This window comes from Primulina tabacum, chromosome 7, assembly GCF_025594145.1.
Source record: "Primulina tabacum isolate GXHZ01 chromosome 7, ASM2559414v2, whole genome shotgun sequence".
Lineage (NCBI taxonomy): Eukaryota > Viridiplantae > Streptophyta > Magnoliopsida > Lamiales > Gesneriaceae > Primulina > Primulina tabacum.
The window spans coordinates 10,233,118-10,251,543 of record NC_134556.1 but is presented as its reverse complement, the minus strand read 5'-3'; the positions used below and the strand labels follow the sequence as shown (position 1 = coordinate 10,251,543).

The following is an 18,426-nucleotide window of genomic DNA, read 5'->3' as shown; positions in this document are numbered from 1 at the left end:
TTTTATAAGTGGGGGAGGAACTGTAGTGCTCAAATTCAGTACACATATAACCCATACATTAATTAAATTGTTAAATATTTTAATTAAATTTAAAATGATCCTAGTGATGCATGATTTATTTAAATTGCATTAATTACGTTTTTGTGATGCACGTTAAAATGTTTTCTCGAGTTTCATGTTTCAGGCGATTATTCGATGCGGGATCGAGGAGATGAGATCGGGGACGATTTTTGGTAATTTTAAAACGTGGTATTTTATTTTAAGTTGGGCTTGAGGCATTTTAAAAGGTTTAATTAAAGTTTAAGCATTTTAAAGTCTAAATTAGTTATTTAGTGATTTTATGAATTGAAAACTTTTAAAATTTAGAACTTGTGCATTCTATTTAAATTAGAGAATTTTATTAGAGGTTAGTGGGGAGTAATATTTTAATCACCTTGCTAATTATTGATTAAGCAAATTTTACTCTCCCTAATTAACTAATCACACATTTTACACACTTTTACACACACTAAAACCGTAAAACACACACACACATTCAGATTTTTATTTTTTAAAAAGGAGCAAAACCTAGGGTTCTGGAGGAACTCAGCAGCCGTCCCTCCCTTCAAAGAATTTCAGCAATTTTCGGTGATTTTATTTTAAGAAAATCGAACGACCATCGTCCCGGATCAAGCCTCACTCCGTCTCCGCTTCGGTATCGCCGTATCGTGAGTTTTTAATATCATAAGGCACGTATATTTTGTTATTTCTGCATCGATCTCGTCATATTATGCGTTGTGTTGTTAATTATGCGTAAAAATACATGTGTGATGCGTAGAAATTTGAGCCATTATGTTTAGATCACTTTTGAAACCATTTTCTGATCTAAATTCACGTTTTTATTGTCTTTTTAAATACTGCGATTTTTCGGTCGCGTTTTTGAGAAAACTTTCAACACAAAAATTGTAGAAATTTTTGATACCTTCGATTTGACAGTAAATTCAAAATATTTGGATAAAAATTGAGTGAGTTATGATGTTTTTTGTGGGACTGCTCAAATTGCATTTTCAGAAAAATATGTTTAATAATGTGTTCTTGAAGTTTTATCGTTGCATGCTTCGTTGGAAATCGACGGGTGATCGTTGCTGCATCTAGGTATGATTAGTATGACGTTGGGTTGGTATTTGGTATGCCGGTTAGTGTCGATAGGCACTTGAATTCATTAGAAGTCATAAGAAACGATGGGTGTTAAATTTCCGTGTTTGTGAGATTGTATTGTGATAGGATGGGCGTCGTTATTTCGGGGTGTTTGCACAGGTTGTATCAATGTGGTAGCACCGTAGGAGGAGTCTCGAGGTGTCGGTTCATAGTCCGTACGAGCGAGTTTAGAACGCTAAGCAATACATATGTATTAAATTTTCGTGGATTTCCAACTTGCGCAGGTATCTGGACCCCGGGACGGACCCTTACACGGGGTCCGTGCCCTTGTTTCCTCCTTAGTGTCAGTAAACCGAGTCTAGACGGACCCTAGCACGGGGTCCGTGTCCTTACTTCTTTTCGAGCATTTCTTTTGCGAACCTATACGGATCCATACACGGACCCAGGCACGGGGTCCGTGTACTTCATACATCTTGGGAAATTCTAATTGTGTTTTGTGAGTTTCATGTCTTGGGTTAGTACGATAATTTAAAAGAGGTCAAGTCCCGAGTGTTCTAGAATGTCTTAAGTTATTTATCGAACTCAGGGGTGAGCACATGTGCCTACGTCTAAGCTATGCAAGTTAAGTATTTAAATTCATGTTAGTATGTGCAGCAGCGACCCCAAATGAAATCCAACAAATCCCTCAATACCAAGTAAGTATGTTGACGTGCAAGAAAATAATTTCAAGTTTTTGAGGTATGCTAAATGTCTTGTGACCAATGTATGTATGGGGTTGGAAAGCGTTAAATCATGAACGGGGACCAACCAACCCCGTTAAAGCAAGAACGGTTTTAGATCAGGATTGGAAAGCGTTAAATAAAGAACGGGGACCAATCCGCCTGTTAAAGCATGAACGGGGATCTCATGTATGTGGCAGTGAATTCGTCCCTGTCAGCCCAGTACTGTGGTTTAGTCTGATCAGACGAATTATGTTATGGGTCACTTGCTTTGAAACATGCCTCTACGCAAAATAATGAAGTTCATGTATGTTTATGTATGTACAAGTATTCAAGCATGTTTATGAAAGTTTTCACGTTATGGCACGTCTAAGTTATGTACGTATGTTCATGTTTAGTGAAAGTTCAAGTTCCAAGTATGTATGTTCTATTTTAAAGCTGCATGTGGTTTTATTACGTATTATTCGTTACTCCCAGTTTATACGTGTTGAGTCTTTAGACTCACTAGACGTGATCGATGCAGGTGTGGATGATTATGAGGATACTAGAGGTGGTGACCAAGGGGCGGGCTTGGACTGAGTAGGAGGCTAGACCCGAGGACCGCCAAGTTTTAGTTTTATGAAAATGTTCAAATACTTTTGTCAAACTTAAATTTTTAGATCTTTTGTTGCAATAGATTTGGAGACGTACAGTTTACTTTATCAAGCTTTGGTTGTTCACGATTTATTTAAGAAAATTTTTTATTTTTCCGCAAATTTTTAAGTAGTAAAAGTACGGTACGCTACAGGTTCCTCAAAGAACTGATTCATATTTGAAAAGAATACAAAAATCCTAAGTGTTTATTCAACACACCCTTCTAAACACTTATACTATCCTAACCAATCCTATCATGAGCAAACACATCTACTAAGGCACGCTACTCTCAAAGAGCACATGACATCATGCTTGCGAGAAGGGGCCTCAGTCCATGAGCATTGTGTGAGGATGATTGGGCTTATTGAGAAGTTGATGGTCTTGGACCTTGTTATTTCGAATGAATTGTCAGGGACATTACACTATTGTCGCTGCCATCGTTGCTCGACGAATTTGTAGTGAACTTTCATATGAACATGTTGGAGGCCAGCCTTGAAGAGTTGGTCAACATGCTTACAAGTTATGAAGCCACCATCAAAAAGGAAAAACCTATTTTCCTCGTGGGCTCTTCGTCAGGGACAAATTAAGGCCCAAAAGAGAAGGGTTTGTTTTACCACAAAAAATTATTGATTCTTTTCTTTGAAAGAATTTCCATGATACATCAGAATAATCGTTTATAGGGAAGAAACATTCCTCTTCTTCAAAGAAAAACAAATCAAGTAAGAAATAGGCTTCTAGCACTTACAAAGGGCCCACAAAGTCTGATAAAGTAGAAGATGTTTGCTTCCAATGCCCGAAGCTTTGATATTGGAAGCACAATTGCAATGAATATCTAGTCCACAAGAGTTCTCGTAATGATATGTTTTATGTTGAAATAAATATCTCAATTAATTCAACTTCTTGAGTATTAAATATTGGATGTGGATCTCATCTATGCAATAATTTGCAGGTGATTATGAATTAGAAGGGGGAATGTGAGACCTTCTTGAGGATGGGTAATGGAGTAAAAGTTGCTGCAAAGGCCATAGGAGACATTTAGTTAACATTAAACAATAATTTTAAGTTGTTTTTTAGAGATGTTTTATATGTTTCAGACCTAGTTAAAAATATTATTTCTATTTATATGCTTGATAAAAAATCGATTTTCTTGTTTATTTGCTAAAGATGTTTGCAATATTTACAAAATCAATGTTTAATTGGAATATGCAAATAAAAACGATCTTTATAACTTAAAAATAAAAGATATTCCAACCAACCATGTCCAAGTAAACACGATATAAACAACAACAGACAAAAGAAAGCAAGATAGTCTGAATCAAGTACACTTATTGCACGCTAGGCTAGAAATATTTCCCAAATAAGGATGAACAAGCTAGTGGGAGAGGGCATGTTTGACTCATCGGACATAAACCATCTAAAGACATGTGAGTCTTGTCTGGAAGGAAAGATGACCAAATACCCATTCCTCTCTGGAGACATGTCAGTCCTGTCTGAAAGGAAAGATGATAGAAGCCCCTTTCCTAGGAAAGTGGAACGTGCACATGATCCGTTGGATTTTATCCATATAGATGTGTGTGGTTCGCTAAGTGTTAGCACCAGATATAGCCTATCTTACTTCATTACCTTTAATGATGACTACTCGAGGTATGAATGTGTATTTAATGAAATACAAGTATGAACTCTTTGAAAGATCCAAAGAATTCAGATCTGAAGTAGATAAAAACTTAGCAAAGAGTATTAAAATTCTTCAATCTGATTGAGATAGAGAATACTTAAGTACTGAGTTTCAAAACTATCTTAAAAAGAATGAGATTCTCTCATAATAGACTCCCCCTGTCGCACCCAGTGTAATGATATGTCAGAATGTCGTATTCGAATATTGATGGATATGGTTCGATCTATGATGAGATTCACTGAATTGTCACCATCTCTTTTGGAGATTTCCCTTGAATTAACGACAAATTTGTTGAACCAAGTCCATAAAAAGGCAGTGGCCAAAACTCTATATGAGAAATGGATGGGAAAACCACCCAAATATCCTTTCTTAATAATATGTGGATTTCTTGCTTACGTAAAGCAAACAATGGAAGACAAATTGAATAATAGAGCCAATTTATGCTATTTTATGGTATATCCAAATAATTCTGTTGGATATTATTTCAATGATCCTAATGAAACGAAGGTGTTTGTTTCAAGGAATGTCACCTTCTTAAAGAAGGTGTTTGTATTGGATAGAAAATGCGAGATTATAGAACTCTAAGAGATTCATGAATCACTCACTTCTGAAATAATAGAACCCATACCCCAACAGCCAGTCGAAGAAACACGAGCTCTTAGGAGATCCGAAAGGGTCTCAAGGCCGCATAAGATGATGAGCCTGCTACTTGAAGAAGACCAAGAAGAGCTCATTCCTGGGTGTGATCCAAGAAACTTCAAAGAAGCATTGTCTGATGTCGATTCATCTAAATGACATGAAGCCATGTAGTTCGAGATGGATTACATGTATTTGAATCAAGTATGGTTCTTAGTAGATCCATCCAAGGGTATCATTTCCATATGGAGAAAATGAATCTATGGAAGGAAACTTGGGGCAGATGGGAAGGTAATGACCTTCAAATCAAAATTGATAGCAAAAGGATATACTCAAAGAAAATGTGTTGACTACGAGGAAACCATTTCTTCGGACGTAATGTTCAAGTCCATTAGGATATTGCTAGCCATAACAGCATGGTATGACTATGAAATATGGCAGATCGATATGAAGCCAACATTACTTAATTGTGACATTAAGGAAAAGATTTAGATGTGATATGTGAGGCCCGGGGCCGAAGAGGGCGGGGGGTGATCGCCGGTGCCATCAGTAGTTGCACGGACAATGAGCGGCTCCTGGCAGGCTTCTAGGTGAAGGGAACATGAATGAACCGAACCCACACGGGAATGAGAGGGATTCCGAGACTGTTCAATGTAATGGACTGTACAGTTGAAGAGGGCTTAAAAGATTTGATTTGTACTACTCATATCACGAAGGTGCATCTTCTTTTCGGTAGCTCATCACATAAGAACTCCAAAGTTAAGCGTGCTTGACTTGGGGCAATTTTGGGATGGGTGACCTCCTGGGAAGTTTCCCAGGGTGCGTGTGAGTGAGGACATAAGCACGCTGGAAAGACTCGTCGTGGTACAGTGAGGACAGTCGTCGAATCTGGGGCGTTACAAGTGGTATCAGAGCCGACCTCTCTTAGTACGGTGTGGTTCGGGGACGAACCAAGCGGAAGTTGGTGGGCATGTGAGGCCCGGGGCCGAAGAGGGCGGGGGGTGATCGCCGGTGCCATCAGTAGTTGCACGGACAATGAGCGGCTCCTTGCAGGCTTCTAGGTGAAGGGAACATGAATGAACCGAACCCACACGGGAATGAGAGGGATTCCGAGACTGTTCAATGTAATGGACTGTACAGTTGAAGAGGGCTTAAAAGATTTGATTTGTACTACTCATATCACGAAGGTGCATCTTCTTTTCGGTAGCTCATCACATAAGAACTCCAAAGTTAAGCGTGCTTGACTTGGGGCAATTTTGGGATGGGTGACCTCCTGGGAAGTTTCCCAGGGTGCGTGTGAGTGAGGACATAAGCACGCTGGAAAGACTCGTCGTGGTACAGTGAGGACAGTCGTCGAATCTGGGGCGTTACAAGTATGTAGAACCCGTAAATCAGTAGACGTATAAGCCATGCATAATTCTAGATTTAATTGACTTCATTGCATGATTATTTTAAATGCATTTATTTGAAGTTAATTATTTATTATTTCAGTTCAGCAGTTTGATTTTTAGCATTTCAGTTATTTCAGTGAGGCCGGACTGGAGTTGGAGTTTTGAGATAGAATTTAAGATTTGAGAAATATTTCCAGAAGTTAATTTAGCTAGCAAGTAAGTTCATTTAAGTTAAAAAGAAGTTTAAGGAATTATTTAAGTTAGTTGAGGATTTTAATTTAATTATTTGAGGTGATTAAGAAATGAACTCATTTAAGTTATTAAATTAATGGGTTAGCTCACTAAATTAATTAAAGGATTAGTAAGGCTTTCAAGGATTATTAGTTGACTAGATAACAATATTTCCCCTTCATTTTATTGCAATTTTCGGCCCCCATAGTTGCTAGACAATTTAATTGCCAACTCATCAACCTTTTGACCATTTCTTTGCATGTAAGTTGTAGGATAATTCTAGGATTTTTGGGAGCACAATTTAATTAATTAATGGACATATCCTAGACTAGAAAATAAGCAAAATTTCGGCCACCACCTCCTAGAAGCATCCACCAACTCATTTGATATCAATTCAAAATTCAAATTCAAAAGGGGAGTGGACTTGGTCTTGATATGATCCTATTTTTGTGCACCCTTCTCCTCACCTTCATAACCACTCAATCCCTCTCCCTCTCCACCGAAATACCTCACCATTCAGATCCATTTTCAGTGTAAAAATCGTGAGTCTTAGCTAGAGGGAAGGCAAGAAAAAAATCGAGAACTAGAAAGAGCAAGAGAAGCGCTCCACCTCCTCCGTGCCGCGTCGTCGTTGTTTCGTTCGTTTTCTTTCAAAACGAAACCAGGCATGTCTAGATTTCTTTCAAACCTCAATCAAGTCATATTATCATTTATTTTTCAGTACATGATCATGTTTTAGCAAGCAAAAACCGAGATACATGTCAAAATATTTTGGAACACACATGCAGAATTTCGGCCCTTCCCTTGACAAGCTTCACGTTTTTCTGAGTTTTGATGGTTTCAGGTATTGGATCGACTCCAGGCTCCCAAGGCGGCTTGTATACAAGTAGTAGGATGCATTAGGACCATGTTGGTCCATTCAAACCAGCCCCATGCTTGCTGGAAATTCAGAATGACAGCAAGTTCCCCATAAGTGCAGAAATGTGATTCGAAAATTCAGTTTCTTGTCAAGGGGTTGGATCTGATCTTGGCTGCCCCAAGGGCCTATAGCCATGGTTGGATCACTTCCCTAGCATGTCTAAGACGTGACTAAGTTACCCTTTTGGTGGCTTGGTCCATGGTTCATCGGTTTTTAATAAAAACGTCAAAACAGCCCCTATACCCATTCGGCTTCTTCATTTGTTCAGCTTTTGGTTCGTTCTTTTGTTGCTTGGTATGGATCTTGGTTGGCCTATGGCCCTTAGCCACGGTTCATATCATGCTCCTAGATGTCTAGATCGTGCCATGGTCAATCAAATGGCCACTGGAATGACGCAAGACATCGATCATAGCATAAACACTACACACGCATTCAAGATGCTCTCGGTTGGACCCTTCGGTTGAGTTATGGTGTGATGCGGATTGTGGCTGGCCTAGGGCCCTTAGCCATGGTTCAAATCATTCCTTGGGATGTTGGTAAGAGTCTCTGGTCAGTGGTTCACTCCCCTAATGGCCGATAGTCTCGAAACCAACGCAAGTCTTGTAGTTGCGCAGCTGCTGGAAATTACAGCAAGTTGCTGTGTCGGTTCAGAGGCTCGTTCGAGTTCTTGGTTGGCTTTTAGCCCATGGCCTTGGACTGGACAGTGCCTCATTGAGTTAGGAAGGTCATGTTTTTGACCGTTTGTCATTTGGATCATTTTTGAGGTCGTACGAGAATTTACGGTGCAATGTGCCAAATTGACTCTCGAAAGAGCGTTTCGTGTTTTGGCCTCCATTTCACCTAGATTTCGACCCTATCATTTTAGGAGCATTATTTTATGATTTTTTTCAGCGTATTTTAATCATGACTATACGTCGGTTCAGTGTCGGTTCAGGTTGGCTCGGAGTCATGATTAAATGCGAAGTCATTAGGCGTCATAGTCGCATCTTTTGAACGTAAATTGCATAGTTGGTCATGTTTAAGCATTTGCATATTTTTCATGGCACAGTTAGGTTGCAGCGAGCCTGGGAACGATCCAATCCAATCCAGTTGGTTAAATTACAGGAATTTTCATTACGCCAGTTAATTATTTTACGTGCATTAAATAGAAAATGATTATTTTTGAGATTTATGCGATATGGCTTGTGGTTCATTCACTATGTGGGAGTGTTATTTTATACGGTCGCCAGTGACCGATCAGTTCAGTATGGTACCACCCGGTCGCCAGTGACCGGCCAGCTCAGATCAGTTTCAGCCTCCCCGGTAGCCAGTTACCGATCAGTTCAGCTTAGTGCAGTGGCCACAGGCGTAAAACATAATCTCAACAGAAAATTTTACCAGATATTTCAGTACAGGCTCCAAGGAGCAAATATTTTTACAGTGATTTCCAGTTCAGTTATGCACGTATTATAATTGCTCAGTACAGATTATTTTCAGTATGCCTCAGGACAGGATATTTTATCACATGCATATTTTAAATTCAGATTTTTACTCGTTACCTGCGATTTATGCATGCTGAGTCTTTAGGCTCACTAGACTTGATTGTTGTAGGTACTGATGAGGCCAGGGCCGAGGGCGGGGACCAGTGAGCCAGCTTGGGTCGGCAGTAGTGGCACCCGAGGACCTCAGTGCAGCAGTTGTTATGTTTTTCCGCAAACAATTTTATCAGTTGTTGGATATTTTTAAATTGTGATTTTTGGCAAACTTTGATTTTCTTCCGCTGCAATATTTTGAAATATTGAACTTGATTCACCAGTGATTTTATGAATGAGGCCATTTAAGTTCTTTTAAAAAAAAAAAATTTTAATTTTCCGCAAATTTTCAAGCAAGTAGTTCGAGGGCCTTCACATGATAGGTGTCATTCTTGCGTGTTTTTATTGTGTTATTTCGAGTCACATCGTGAGATTTCATTTATATTTCGTTGTTTTTCTTATTTGTTATGTCTAATAAGTGTTTTGCAGGTGTGTGGGTTGATTTTCAGGGTATGTGAGGAAAAAAGAGGGATGGAAAATAGAACTCGAGAGATGCACACTAGGGCGGGTGAAACGTCCGTCCCACAGTGCACATGAAGAAAAATGCACCAGAGCCGAGGCAGATGCGTTGGAGCAGAAGATTTTTCATGTCCTAGCGCGCCCGGGTGAAAAATCGCGAGGTAGGCACTTGGGCAGAAGATTTGTTCTGCCCTAATGTGCCCGGGTGAAACAATGGTGAGCCAAGCGCGCTAAGGCGGCAGATTCTGCCTGCCCTGGAGTGCCTGGGTGAAACTTTCTACACAAGACTCATGCTAGGGAGAAAAATTTCATCTGCCCCCACGCGATATAGAAGGAAAAATTTCCCTCGATTTCCTTCCACGTTTTCTGAAAATTTCCTGGATAGAAACCCTTGCACACTTATTTTGGAGGAGGATCAGTAGTTTTAGAGAGAAGGAGGAGGAGGAGCAGCCACACGCAAAGAGACAAAGCTGGAGTTGAGGAAACTTGAAGACTCGATATTTTCGAGCAGCGTGTCGACCGTTCTTCATCCAAACTAGTATTTTTAGTTTAAGAACTTTTATTTTAATTATGTGTTGCATTTATTAATATGAATTCTAGTAGCTAAACTTTGTTTTTGTTGGGATTTGAGGCAATCCGACCCCGAAAATTAGTTTGAACTAGTTTAATATTCGATTGTGTTTTGTTCTTGTTTATATTATCGCTTTTACTTAAATTATTGAAGTCTAGCTAACTTTGATAATATTTTATATTGCAAGTGTGTTCGAGAGAAAAATTTGCAATATGAACTAGTAATATAATCCGTGGATTCATAATTTGAATATATATAAAATTGAATACACGTTGATAGTCATAGTCTGATATGTCGAAAGTAAGAGATTCCATAGATCGTGCATGCAATTCACCGTTATTAAATAATTAAAGACATTTAATTATTTCATCGTGTCGAATTAGTTTAATATAGCTTGAGAAAGTGTGTTAATGATTTTGGGAGTCTTGTCAAAGGAAACAAAAATAGTCGAGATTAATTATTGGAAATAACGAGGGATAGGTGAACCGAGATTCCCCACAACTTAACTTCCTGTTTGATTTTTAATATTCACTTGAATCGTTTCTTTGATACTTGGACATTTAGTTATTTCAATTCTAGTATTTAATGAATCCATTCAAAGTATAGTTGCTAAAGAAATACATAATTGAAAATAATATTCGTGTAATACAGTCTCGGTGGAACGACTTATGTATTTTATACATTATACTATAACTTATATCGTGCACTTGCGATCATTTTGAGCTTGAACCTTTCAACAATTTTCATTGGGAATTTATAGTGCAAGAAAAGCTCGATCAAGTTTTTGCCACTGTTGCTGGGGACTGTTAATTCATCATTTTATTTTCAGTTGTTTTCTTTAGTATTATTTTATTTGTCTTGAACTGACACTATGTCTTTTATTCCAGATATCTCTTTTAGTGCATGCCAATCACTTGACTTGGAACTTGAGCCATTTGATCCTGAGATCAAAAGGACCTTCCGCTGAAGAAAACGACAGCAGAGAATCAAAGACATAATGAACAGGAACGAGCGTGAGGAGGAACATAATGAAGATCGACCAGTCGAGGAGCCAAGGTGCATACCCATGCTGAAGTATGCACAACCTTCTGTCTACGGAACATAACCAAGCATAATGAGACCGACTGTGAGAGAAACTCAATTCGAAATCAAGCCAGCTATCATCCAAATGATTCAGAATACTGTCCAGTTTGGGAGAAATGCTTTGACGAAGCCCTAACAGGGCCATTGTTTGAGAAGCATCGAAAAGCAATAGGTCTAAAATCTACGGGTAGTTGGCTATAGGAAAAGTGGGAAATTGTTAGAGTAGCTACCCAACAAGCCAACTTATAGCTTATGCTTTATTAACTCTAATTTAAAAAAATATTTATTTTAATAATATTTTATGATTTTATCTAATTATGACAACAAGTCAACTTGTAGCTTATGCTTTATTAACTCTAATTTAAAAACAATGTTTATTTTAATAATATTTTATGGTTTTATCTAATTATGACATTTATTTTATCTGTATATTCATGCAAGCTTTATAGATAAAGACCTTGAATATATAATAGGTACCATGAGATCTGCCTCTCAATGTAAGATCATGAAACTCATAGGAAGATTACTATATATTCTAAACATGTTCCTAGTCGAATCACCAGCCTAAAATAATGATAAAGATCGTTTGAGCTTGAGACTAACATATATGATGTAAACGATATGTTTCATTGGTAAGGGAATGCAGATGTCCATTTATACAGATGAGTGATCATTTGATTATTCACTGAACAATCATCCCTCAGACTGTCGAAGTAGCTATCATTTATCGAGTGAAATAGTCAGCAATTATGGTTGTATACCATTATTCCTTTGATTTGGGACAATGTAGAGGCTCTACCTACTAGCAAGCACTTTGATCTGTTTACCAACTCCATTGAGAGTTATTATGTTGCGAGGTTGGGTGTAGTTTCGAAATACGTAGGTAAAAATACATTGTATTCATGGATTCACCGTTTGCCTATGTGTGATGATATCTTATGTGATCTGATGAGTTAATAGTGCGATGAATATCTGTCCAGAGTAAGATATTCATTTTCTATAACCAATCTTATCTTTCATCGAACTTAAAATCCCAATTTATACATTTTCTTACTCTCAAGTCATTGCAAATCCTCGAATCATTATTTCTTATGAGTAATTCCCAAAAATTAATTTAACTAGTAACCATGAATCATAAATATTTTCTTAGAAAATCTACATATCCCAAATCATTTATAATACTCACGATTAATCATAAACTTTAACTGTTAACCCATTGCTTTAAACTAACTTGATCAGTTCGAATATCTATCAGTTCAGTTCTCACCATAATTGAACCGATACATGCGAGAACTAACCCCCCTTATCTTTAGTTAATTAGTTACACAAGATTAAAATATTTAAGAGATCAGTTTTCTTAACGAATGATTACTTCGAGTATTTTCATCTTGGTTTTAACTTCAAACTCGATATAATTCATCGGTGTCATCATTCTTAGAATACGAGTATTGCAGCTCATCATGTTTTTAGAGGATTTTCCCGATCCAACAATCTATTTACCGACTCCATTGAGAGGTATTATGTTGCGAGGCTGAGTGTAGTTTCGAAATACGTGGGGGAAAATGCATTGTATTCATGGATTCATCGTTTGCCTATGGGTGAGGATATTTTATGTGATATGTTGAGTTAATGGTGCGATGAATATCTGTCCAGAGTAAGATATGTGCATTCGAAAAGGTGTTTCCTCAGTTACAAGTACCATGTCACTATTATTACTCAAAGATACATCACATCGTTATCGAATTCAAATTCAACTCCCGATGTACCAATAGCTGCATATTCAATCGGGATATGTAAGTTGAATGGACCGTACTATACGCTAACCATAACTTAATGTTCTTGCAAACACTATCAGTGATATCTAGGGGTTCATCTAGATGTATCCATGAACCATTGAAGGTCATACACGTATCGGATTTTGTATTCCCGTTGAGATAGTCAAAGTTTGAGTAATTGAATTTTGCGACTGTAGTTTGATGAAGATCAAATAAAATGCTTATAAATAAATTTATAAATTGATTTCATATGATGGAACAATTAGAATTTAACTTATATGTTAATTAAGTAAAAAAAATGATTAAAAATTTTAATATTTGAAATTTTCGATTTTTATTATATAAATAATATTTATATCTTTGATACATCGATTATTATCCAAGTTATAACTAAGATCTTCATCTACATCTTGTCTATGGGTGAAGATATGCTACGTGGCAGCGAATGAGTGTCCATTCTCATCTTCCTACGTTTTGAGTTCTTGGATCCTTTTATGGTTGTTGTTTGAGTGTGATTACACGTGGTTTTCATCGATCGATAAACTAGGAGAGTTCGTTCATATCAAATAATTTTATTATTTAAAGATTTTGTCAAACGTGAGTAGTCGTCTCGCCCGCCCAAACGAATCACAAATTTGAAATTCAATTTGATGCCGATTGGATTTCTGTCGCTTCTCCCACTTGTCTTTCTTCCCTACAACAATTGCATCCGATAAATCCCACCTAAAAAAAAAAAAAACCAAACCCCAGATCCGACCCACTAGTTCTCCAATGTCAAACAGCGATTCCACCTCCTCGGTTCCTCTGTCAGCTGTAAGTGACATAAATTTGTTGATTTGATCACGCTCTTGGAGTCTTAATTTTTTATTTTTGTTTTTGTTTCGCTAGAAAAAAGAGAATGCGATTCCAATTAGCCCCAAGATTGCGGTACGATTTGACTTTATTGTTCTATTTATCTGATAAATGGGTGTCTGCGAGTGTGTTAAATTATCTCAGTTGATCTGACTGAAAGAGTTGATGGTTTGTGTGTATGGGTTTCGCAGGAATTGGCTGAATCGAGGCAGGAGCTTATGAATAGGATACAGACTTTGAAACAGGTGAGCTTGCACTCTAAGATGGATTTTGTTTGTTGAAGTACGCCAAGCTAGGAGATTTAGCTGCATGTATTCTTTGTAAATCCATTTTGCTGCATTTGCTCATCGGAACTCTTGGATTATTCGCTGCTTGTGTTTTTAATGTTGGATCGTTGATTGATTGTATAATAAATCCCCGTGTGTAAGAAGTTAATTCCTTTTCGTTTCTATTGGTCTGATGGTAGAAAAGTTTAGAAACTCCAGGAACATATGAGATCTTACTTTGATGTGACCATGGCTCCAGCCTTCGGGGCATTTTGGCATACGAACTGGCTTTTGAATAATGAGTTCGATTGTCAACTTAAGAAGAGGCTCTTTCAAGCCCCGATGTTAGTACTTTTCAAGCTTGACTTAGAACATCGTTTTGTGGGCAGAAAGTATTCTACTTCTGAATAATGAGTTCGATTGTCTGCAATTCTTTCCATATATTAGTTGATATCTGTTTTTACTTTTCAAATAACTAGGATCTACAAAGTTGGCGGATGAAGATGGACACTCAAGTTAAGGTCTACCGCTCTGTAAGTTCTTTTGTTTTGTTAAATACATAGCTGTTCGTGAGAATTACTCGTTAATTTGGAAACGTGTGTTTGCTTCAGTGGCTTGTATATTCGGTAATGCAGTTCACAAAGAAAGTTGAGCAGTTGGCATAAATTGGCCTTTCACCACTAACACTGCATGATTAATTAAAATCTAAAAAGATGTTTCACTTAATCAAAAACCTTTAGTCCAAAGAAGATTCAAATTCAAGAAACTAGGGGATTATTATTGAAATATCTGGCATATCAAAAGAATTCAGAAAAGTGAAATCGGGCCATATTAGTTCCCAGAAGATTGAATCCATCAAGGTAGACAGTTATATATTTTTCAATTGATTTCTAGGGACCTAGGAATGGTTTAAATTCATGCCATGTGTAATCCGAACCTTGAAAGATAAAGACAAGCAGGTTTACCTTCTGTTTTCACAGTTCTCAATGAATTTGATGATTTTATCTTACCATGCTATTTATTTCTGCTTCCTTGCTTTCTTCAGGAGTTATCAGAGCTTAAAAATTCATTAAATTCTGAAGTGGAACAACTTCGATCAGTTAGTGGCCTTTCCAAAATTTCATGTTTCTCTTACTTTAGTGCGTTTGTACATTTACAAAATTTTCATTTATTCAACAAATATAGGAATTTCAAGAGCTGAGAAGCACTCTTCAGCAGCAACAAGAAGATGTTACAGCCAGCCTAAAAAATTTCGGGGTCAGTGTCTAAACACAAAAAGACTTGATTATTAATGAATTTCTCAAGGTTCACATTATCTTGAATCTTTTGTAGCTGCAAGATGTTTCTGGAGAAGAGAAAGAGGGTACAAGAAATGTGGAAAACAGTGATGATACAACTAAAGATTCGTCAAAAGATGACAATGGTAAGGAAACTCGTGGATAATTGAAACATTCAATCATTTCTGTACCCTATGATATGCTACTTTGTCGAACTGAGGTGAAACTCACCACTATTTAGAATGAAACTATAATCTTAGAATGCATAATTATTAAGCTTGGATAATCCGGAAAGGACTTGAGGAAGGTCAGTAGTTGCTGATCTTCTCTGCTTTATACTTTGTTCTGTGGAGAGATTTTGCTTCTGGAAATAAATTCATGTTTTAAAAGTGTGTGCAGCAATTGGACTCTCAAACAGACATGTCATGGCCTTTTCCTTTTCTGTTTTACCTCAATGAGTGTTTATGAAAAGGTTGTATAATATTCTTGTGTTTGAACACAGATATAGGACCACATATATGGCGCTCTACGAATAGGATGTTATGGATTATAAAAACATGAAGGGAACAACATAGAAAGAAATGATGATTTATAGTGTTTTGATACAGTGAGCATCACATGATGTTACGTTCTACATTGGTGCTAATCGTATCAAATGTAATGGTTTATATATGCGTATGTTTCAATATTTAACTTTAACATTGAACAATTAAAATCAATAATACGGAGAATTTATCAAAAGTTTGGAAAATGTGTTTTATCGATGTATATTATTTTTAATCGTAACTGTAAGAGATAATAGATTCATTAAGTTACTAAAACGTAATAAAAAACGTGTTCAAGTTATAAAAAATTAAAATGATTGCTCGAACCATAAAAGTATTAATTACTATAAAAAGGGATTTTTTTTCAATTATTATCCTAAATACTAAGAGATATCGGAAAATTTCAATGCATTCATAAGGGCATCTACATTGGTTTATTATTTGAGTGTTATAACAATGAACATAAAAAAATAACCAATGTGATTCAGAGTTCATAAATGCCACATTATCAAGGCGTTGACATCTTTGAACGGATCAAGGTTCTAAAATTCGCTAGGGCAACCTTTTTTCAACTTTTAATTTTTCAATTGAACTTTAAAATATTAGAACCCCAAATAATTTTTTTCAAAATAAATCAGGCCTATTTAAGAGTGTCTAGGCCCATCTAGGCCAGCCCAGGCGGGCACAGGAGCACCCAGGCGCCTAGGCTGGCTGCCTAGCACCTTATCGGTGCCGTAGATCGTCGCCTAGCGCCTAGGCCGCAATTTAGAACATTGGAACGGATGTTCAAAAATTTTTTTGACGCATTTTAACTCATACGCACGCGCCAGACTCAAACCCATTGGCCATGCTTGCACGCTTCTTGGCAGTGCGTGAATTTGGGAATTGTGCCACCATAGCTCTCCAATTCTTTGTTTTGAATTTTTCTTTTACTTTTTAAAAATAAATCTAAATTAAAAAAAGATATAAAATTCTTTTATAAAAAAATCAAACGGCTATAATTCTTTTTTATATGAATATTCAACGGCTAATTAATAAAAAATACCAAAAATTAGATTGTGTCAAACTACTTTTGTTTAATTTAAAATAAAAAAAACGGCTAGTTAATTAATAAAAAAAGAATCAAATTTTTATCAATATATACTCATCATCTTACACAACTTATTTCAATCATTCAAACACCTAAATCACTCTAAAAAATTTCTCTCTACTATTTTATTCATCTAAATTTTACTTTGAATATTTCTTTCTATTATCCTATTTTTCCGAAATGGATGAAAATAACCAATGATTGCTTATAAATTTCGTGAATTATCCAAAAATACCAGAAGAAAATACTTCTTCCTAAAATTTACAAATTCCACCAAATTATCCAAATTTTCCATACCCACCAAATTATCCACATCATACATATCCACCAAATTATCCGTATAATCCATACCCACCAAAATATCCATATAATCAATATCCATCATATTATCCATGTAATCAACATGCAACCGGTATGCTTTTTACATCTCCTATAGAAAATGAACCTGCCACTCCGACTTTCGTCAGAGAGACTCAATTGTCCGACCGTGAATTCCCAATTGAAGTCGCAAATATGGAGAATGTGGATTCTTGCGCTGAGGGTAGAAAAAAACTGTCAACCTGGAGAAAAGTTAAAGTTTGTCACTATCAGCGATGACCCAATCATCGGCAATGATCAAAAGACAAAAGCTTTCTGGGACGTGTTGCAAGCTACTACAATGACAATCGTCCCGTAGGTACGCCAATAGAAGTACAAGTGTCATACGATTGCACTGGCACAATACCATCCAAAAAAATATATCGCTTCAATGAAAATTACAATAGCATTTATAATGCATATCGTAGCGGCCATAGTGATGAGGATATACTATGGCTCGCGTATGAAAAATATCGAGAGGAAAATAACTGCATCTCATTTAATCTCGAGCATGTGTGGAGAATCGTAAAAGACCGTCCAATGTTTACTCCACAGTCCGTTAATCACCTTGTTGGCACGAAGAAGGCAAAGACCTCGGAGTCGGAAGCAAGCAACACCTCATCCCACCAAGATGCGAGTCTACATGTAGACATAAACGAAGAAGAAAATCGTCCAATGGGTCAGAAGGCAGCAAAAAGAAAGGGAAAAGGCAAAACGAAATCGGACATGGAGTGTATGACGACAAACTTGGACAATATGTTTGCAAAGTTTACTGAGTATACAAGCATAAATAAAGCTGAAGTTGAAATGAAACAAAAAATACTCGAAGTAAAGGAGATGAAAGCAAAAACTGCCGTAGCCAAAGTTCAACTAAAAGAATATGCAATCTTTTCGAAAGATACTTCGCAAATGACATACGAGAAACTTATCATCCACGAACGTCTATGTCAAGAGATTAGAGAGAGATGGAATATTTAATTTTTAGCTATTGTAATTTTCATTTATTGTAATTTTCAATCAATGTAATTTTCATTTCAGTTAATGTAACTCTTTGGTCAATTAATGTAGTAATTGCAAAGCAGTCATTGGAATATAGCCGTTGCAAATATGGTCGTTAGAAAGTAACCATTGAAATATCGTCGTTGCAAAATAGTCGTTGGAATATAGCCGTGGCAAATTTGGTCATTTGAAAGTAGCCGTTGGAATATAACCGTTGAGAAGATAATATATATTTATACC

At 36.8% G+C, this 18,426-nt stretch overlaps 2 protein-coding genes across 2 annotated transcripts; both read left to right on the top strand.

The window, feature by feature from the left end:
• Positions 1–13,359: 13,359 nt before the first annotated feature.
• LOC142551132 (uncharacterized) lies at positions 13,360–15,678 on the top strand. The gene is made up of 7 exons (XM_075660192.1): positions 13,360–13,613; positions 13,689–13,727; positions 13,844–13,897; positions 14,398–14,451; positions 14,964–15,017; positions 15,104–15,175; positions 15,251–15,678. The coding sequence occupies exons 1-7, from the start codon at positions 13,572–13,574 to the stop codon at positions 15,359–15,361; spliced, it is 426 nt and encodes a 141-aa protein (XP_075516307.1). The 5' UTR covers positions 13,360–13,571; the 3' UTR covers positions 15,362–15,678.
• A 1,591-nt stretch (positions 15,679–17,269) lies between these two features.
• On the top strand, positions 17,270–18,165 carry LOC142550556 (uncharacterized). Its single transcript, XM_075659629.1, has 2 exons — positions 17,270–17,502; positions 17,616–18,165. The coding sequence occupies exons 1-2, from the start codon at positions 17,270–17,272 to the stop codon at positions 18,163–18,165; spliced, it is 783 nt and encodes a 260-aa protein (XP_075515744.1).
• Positions 18,166–18,426: the final 261 nt, after the last annotated feature.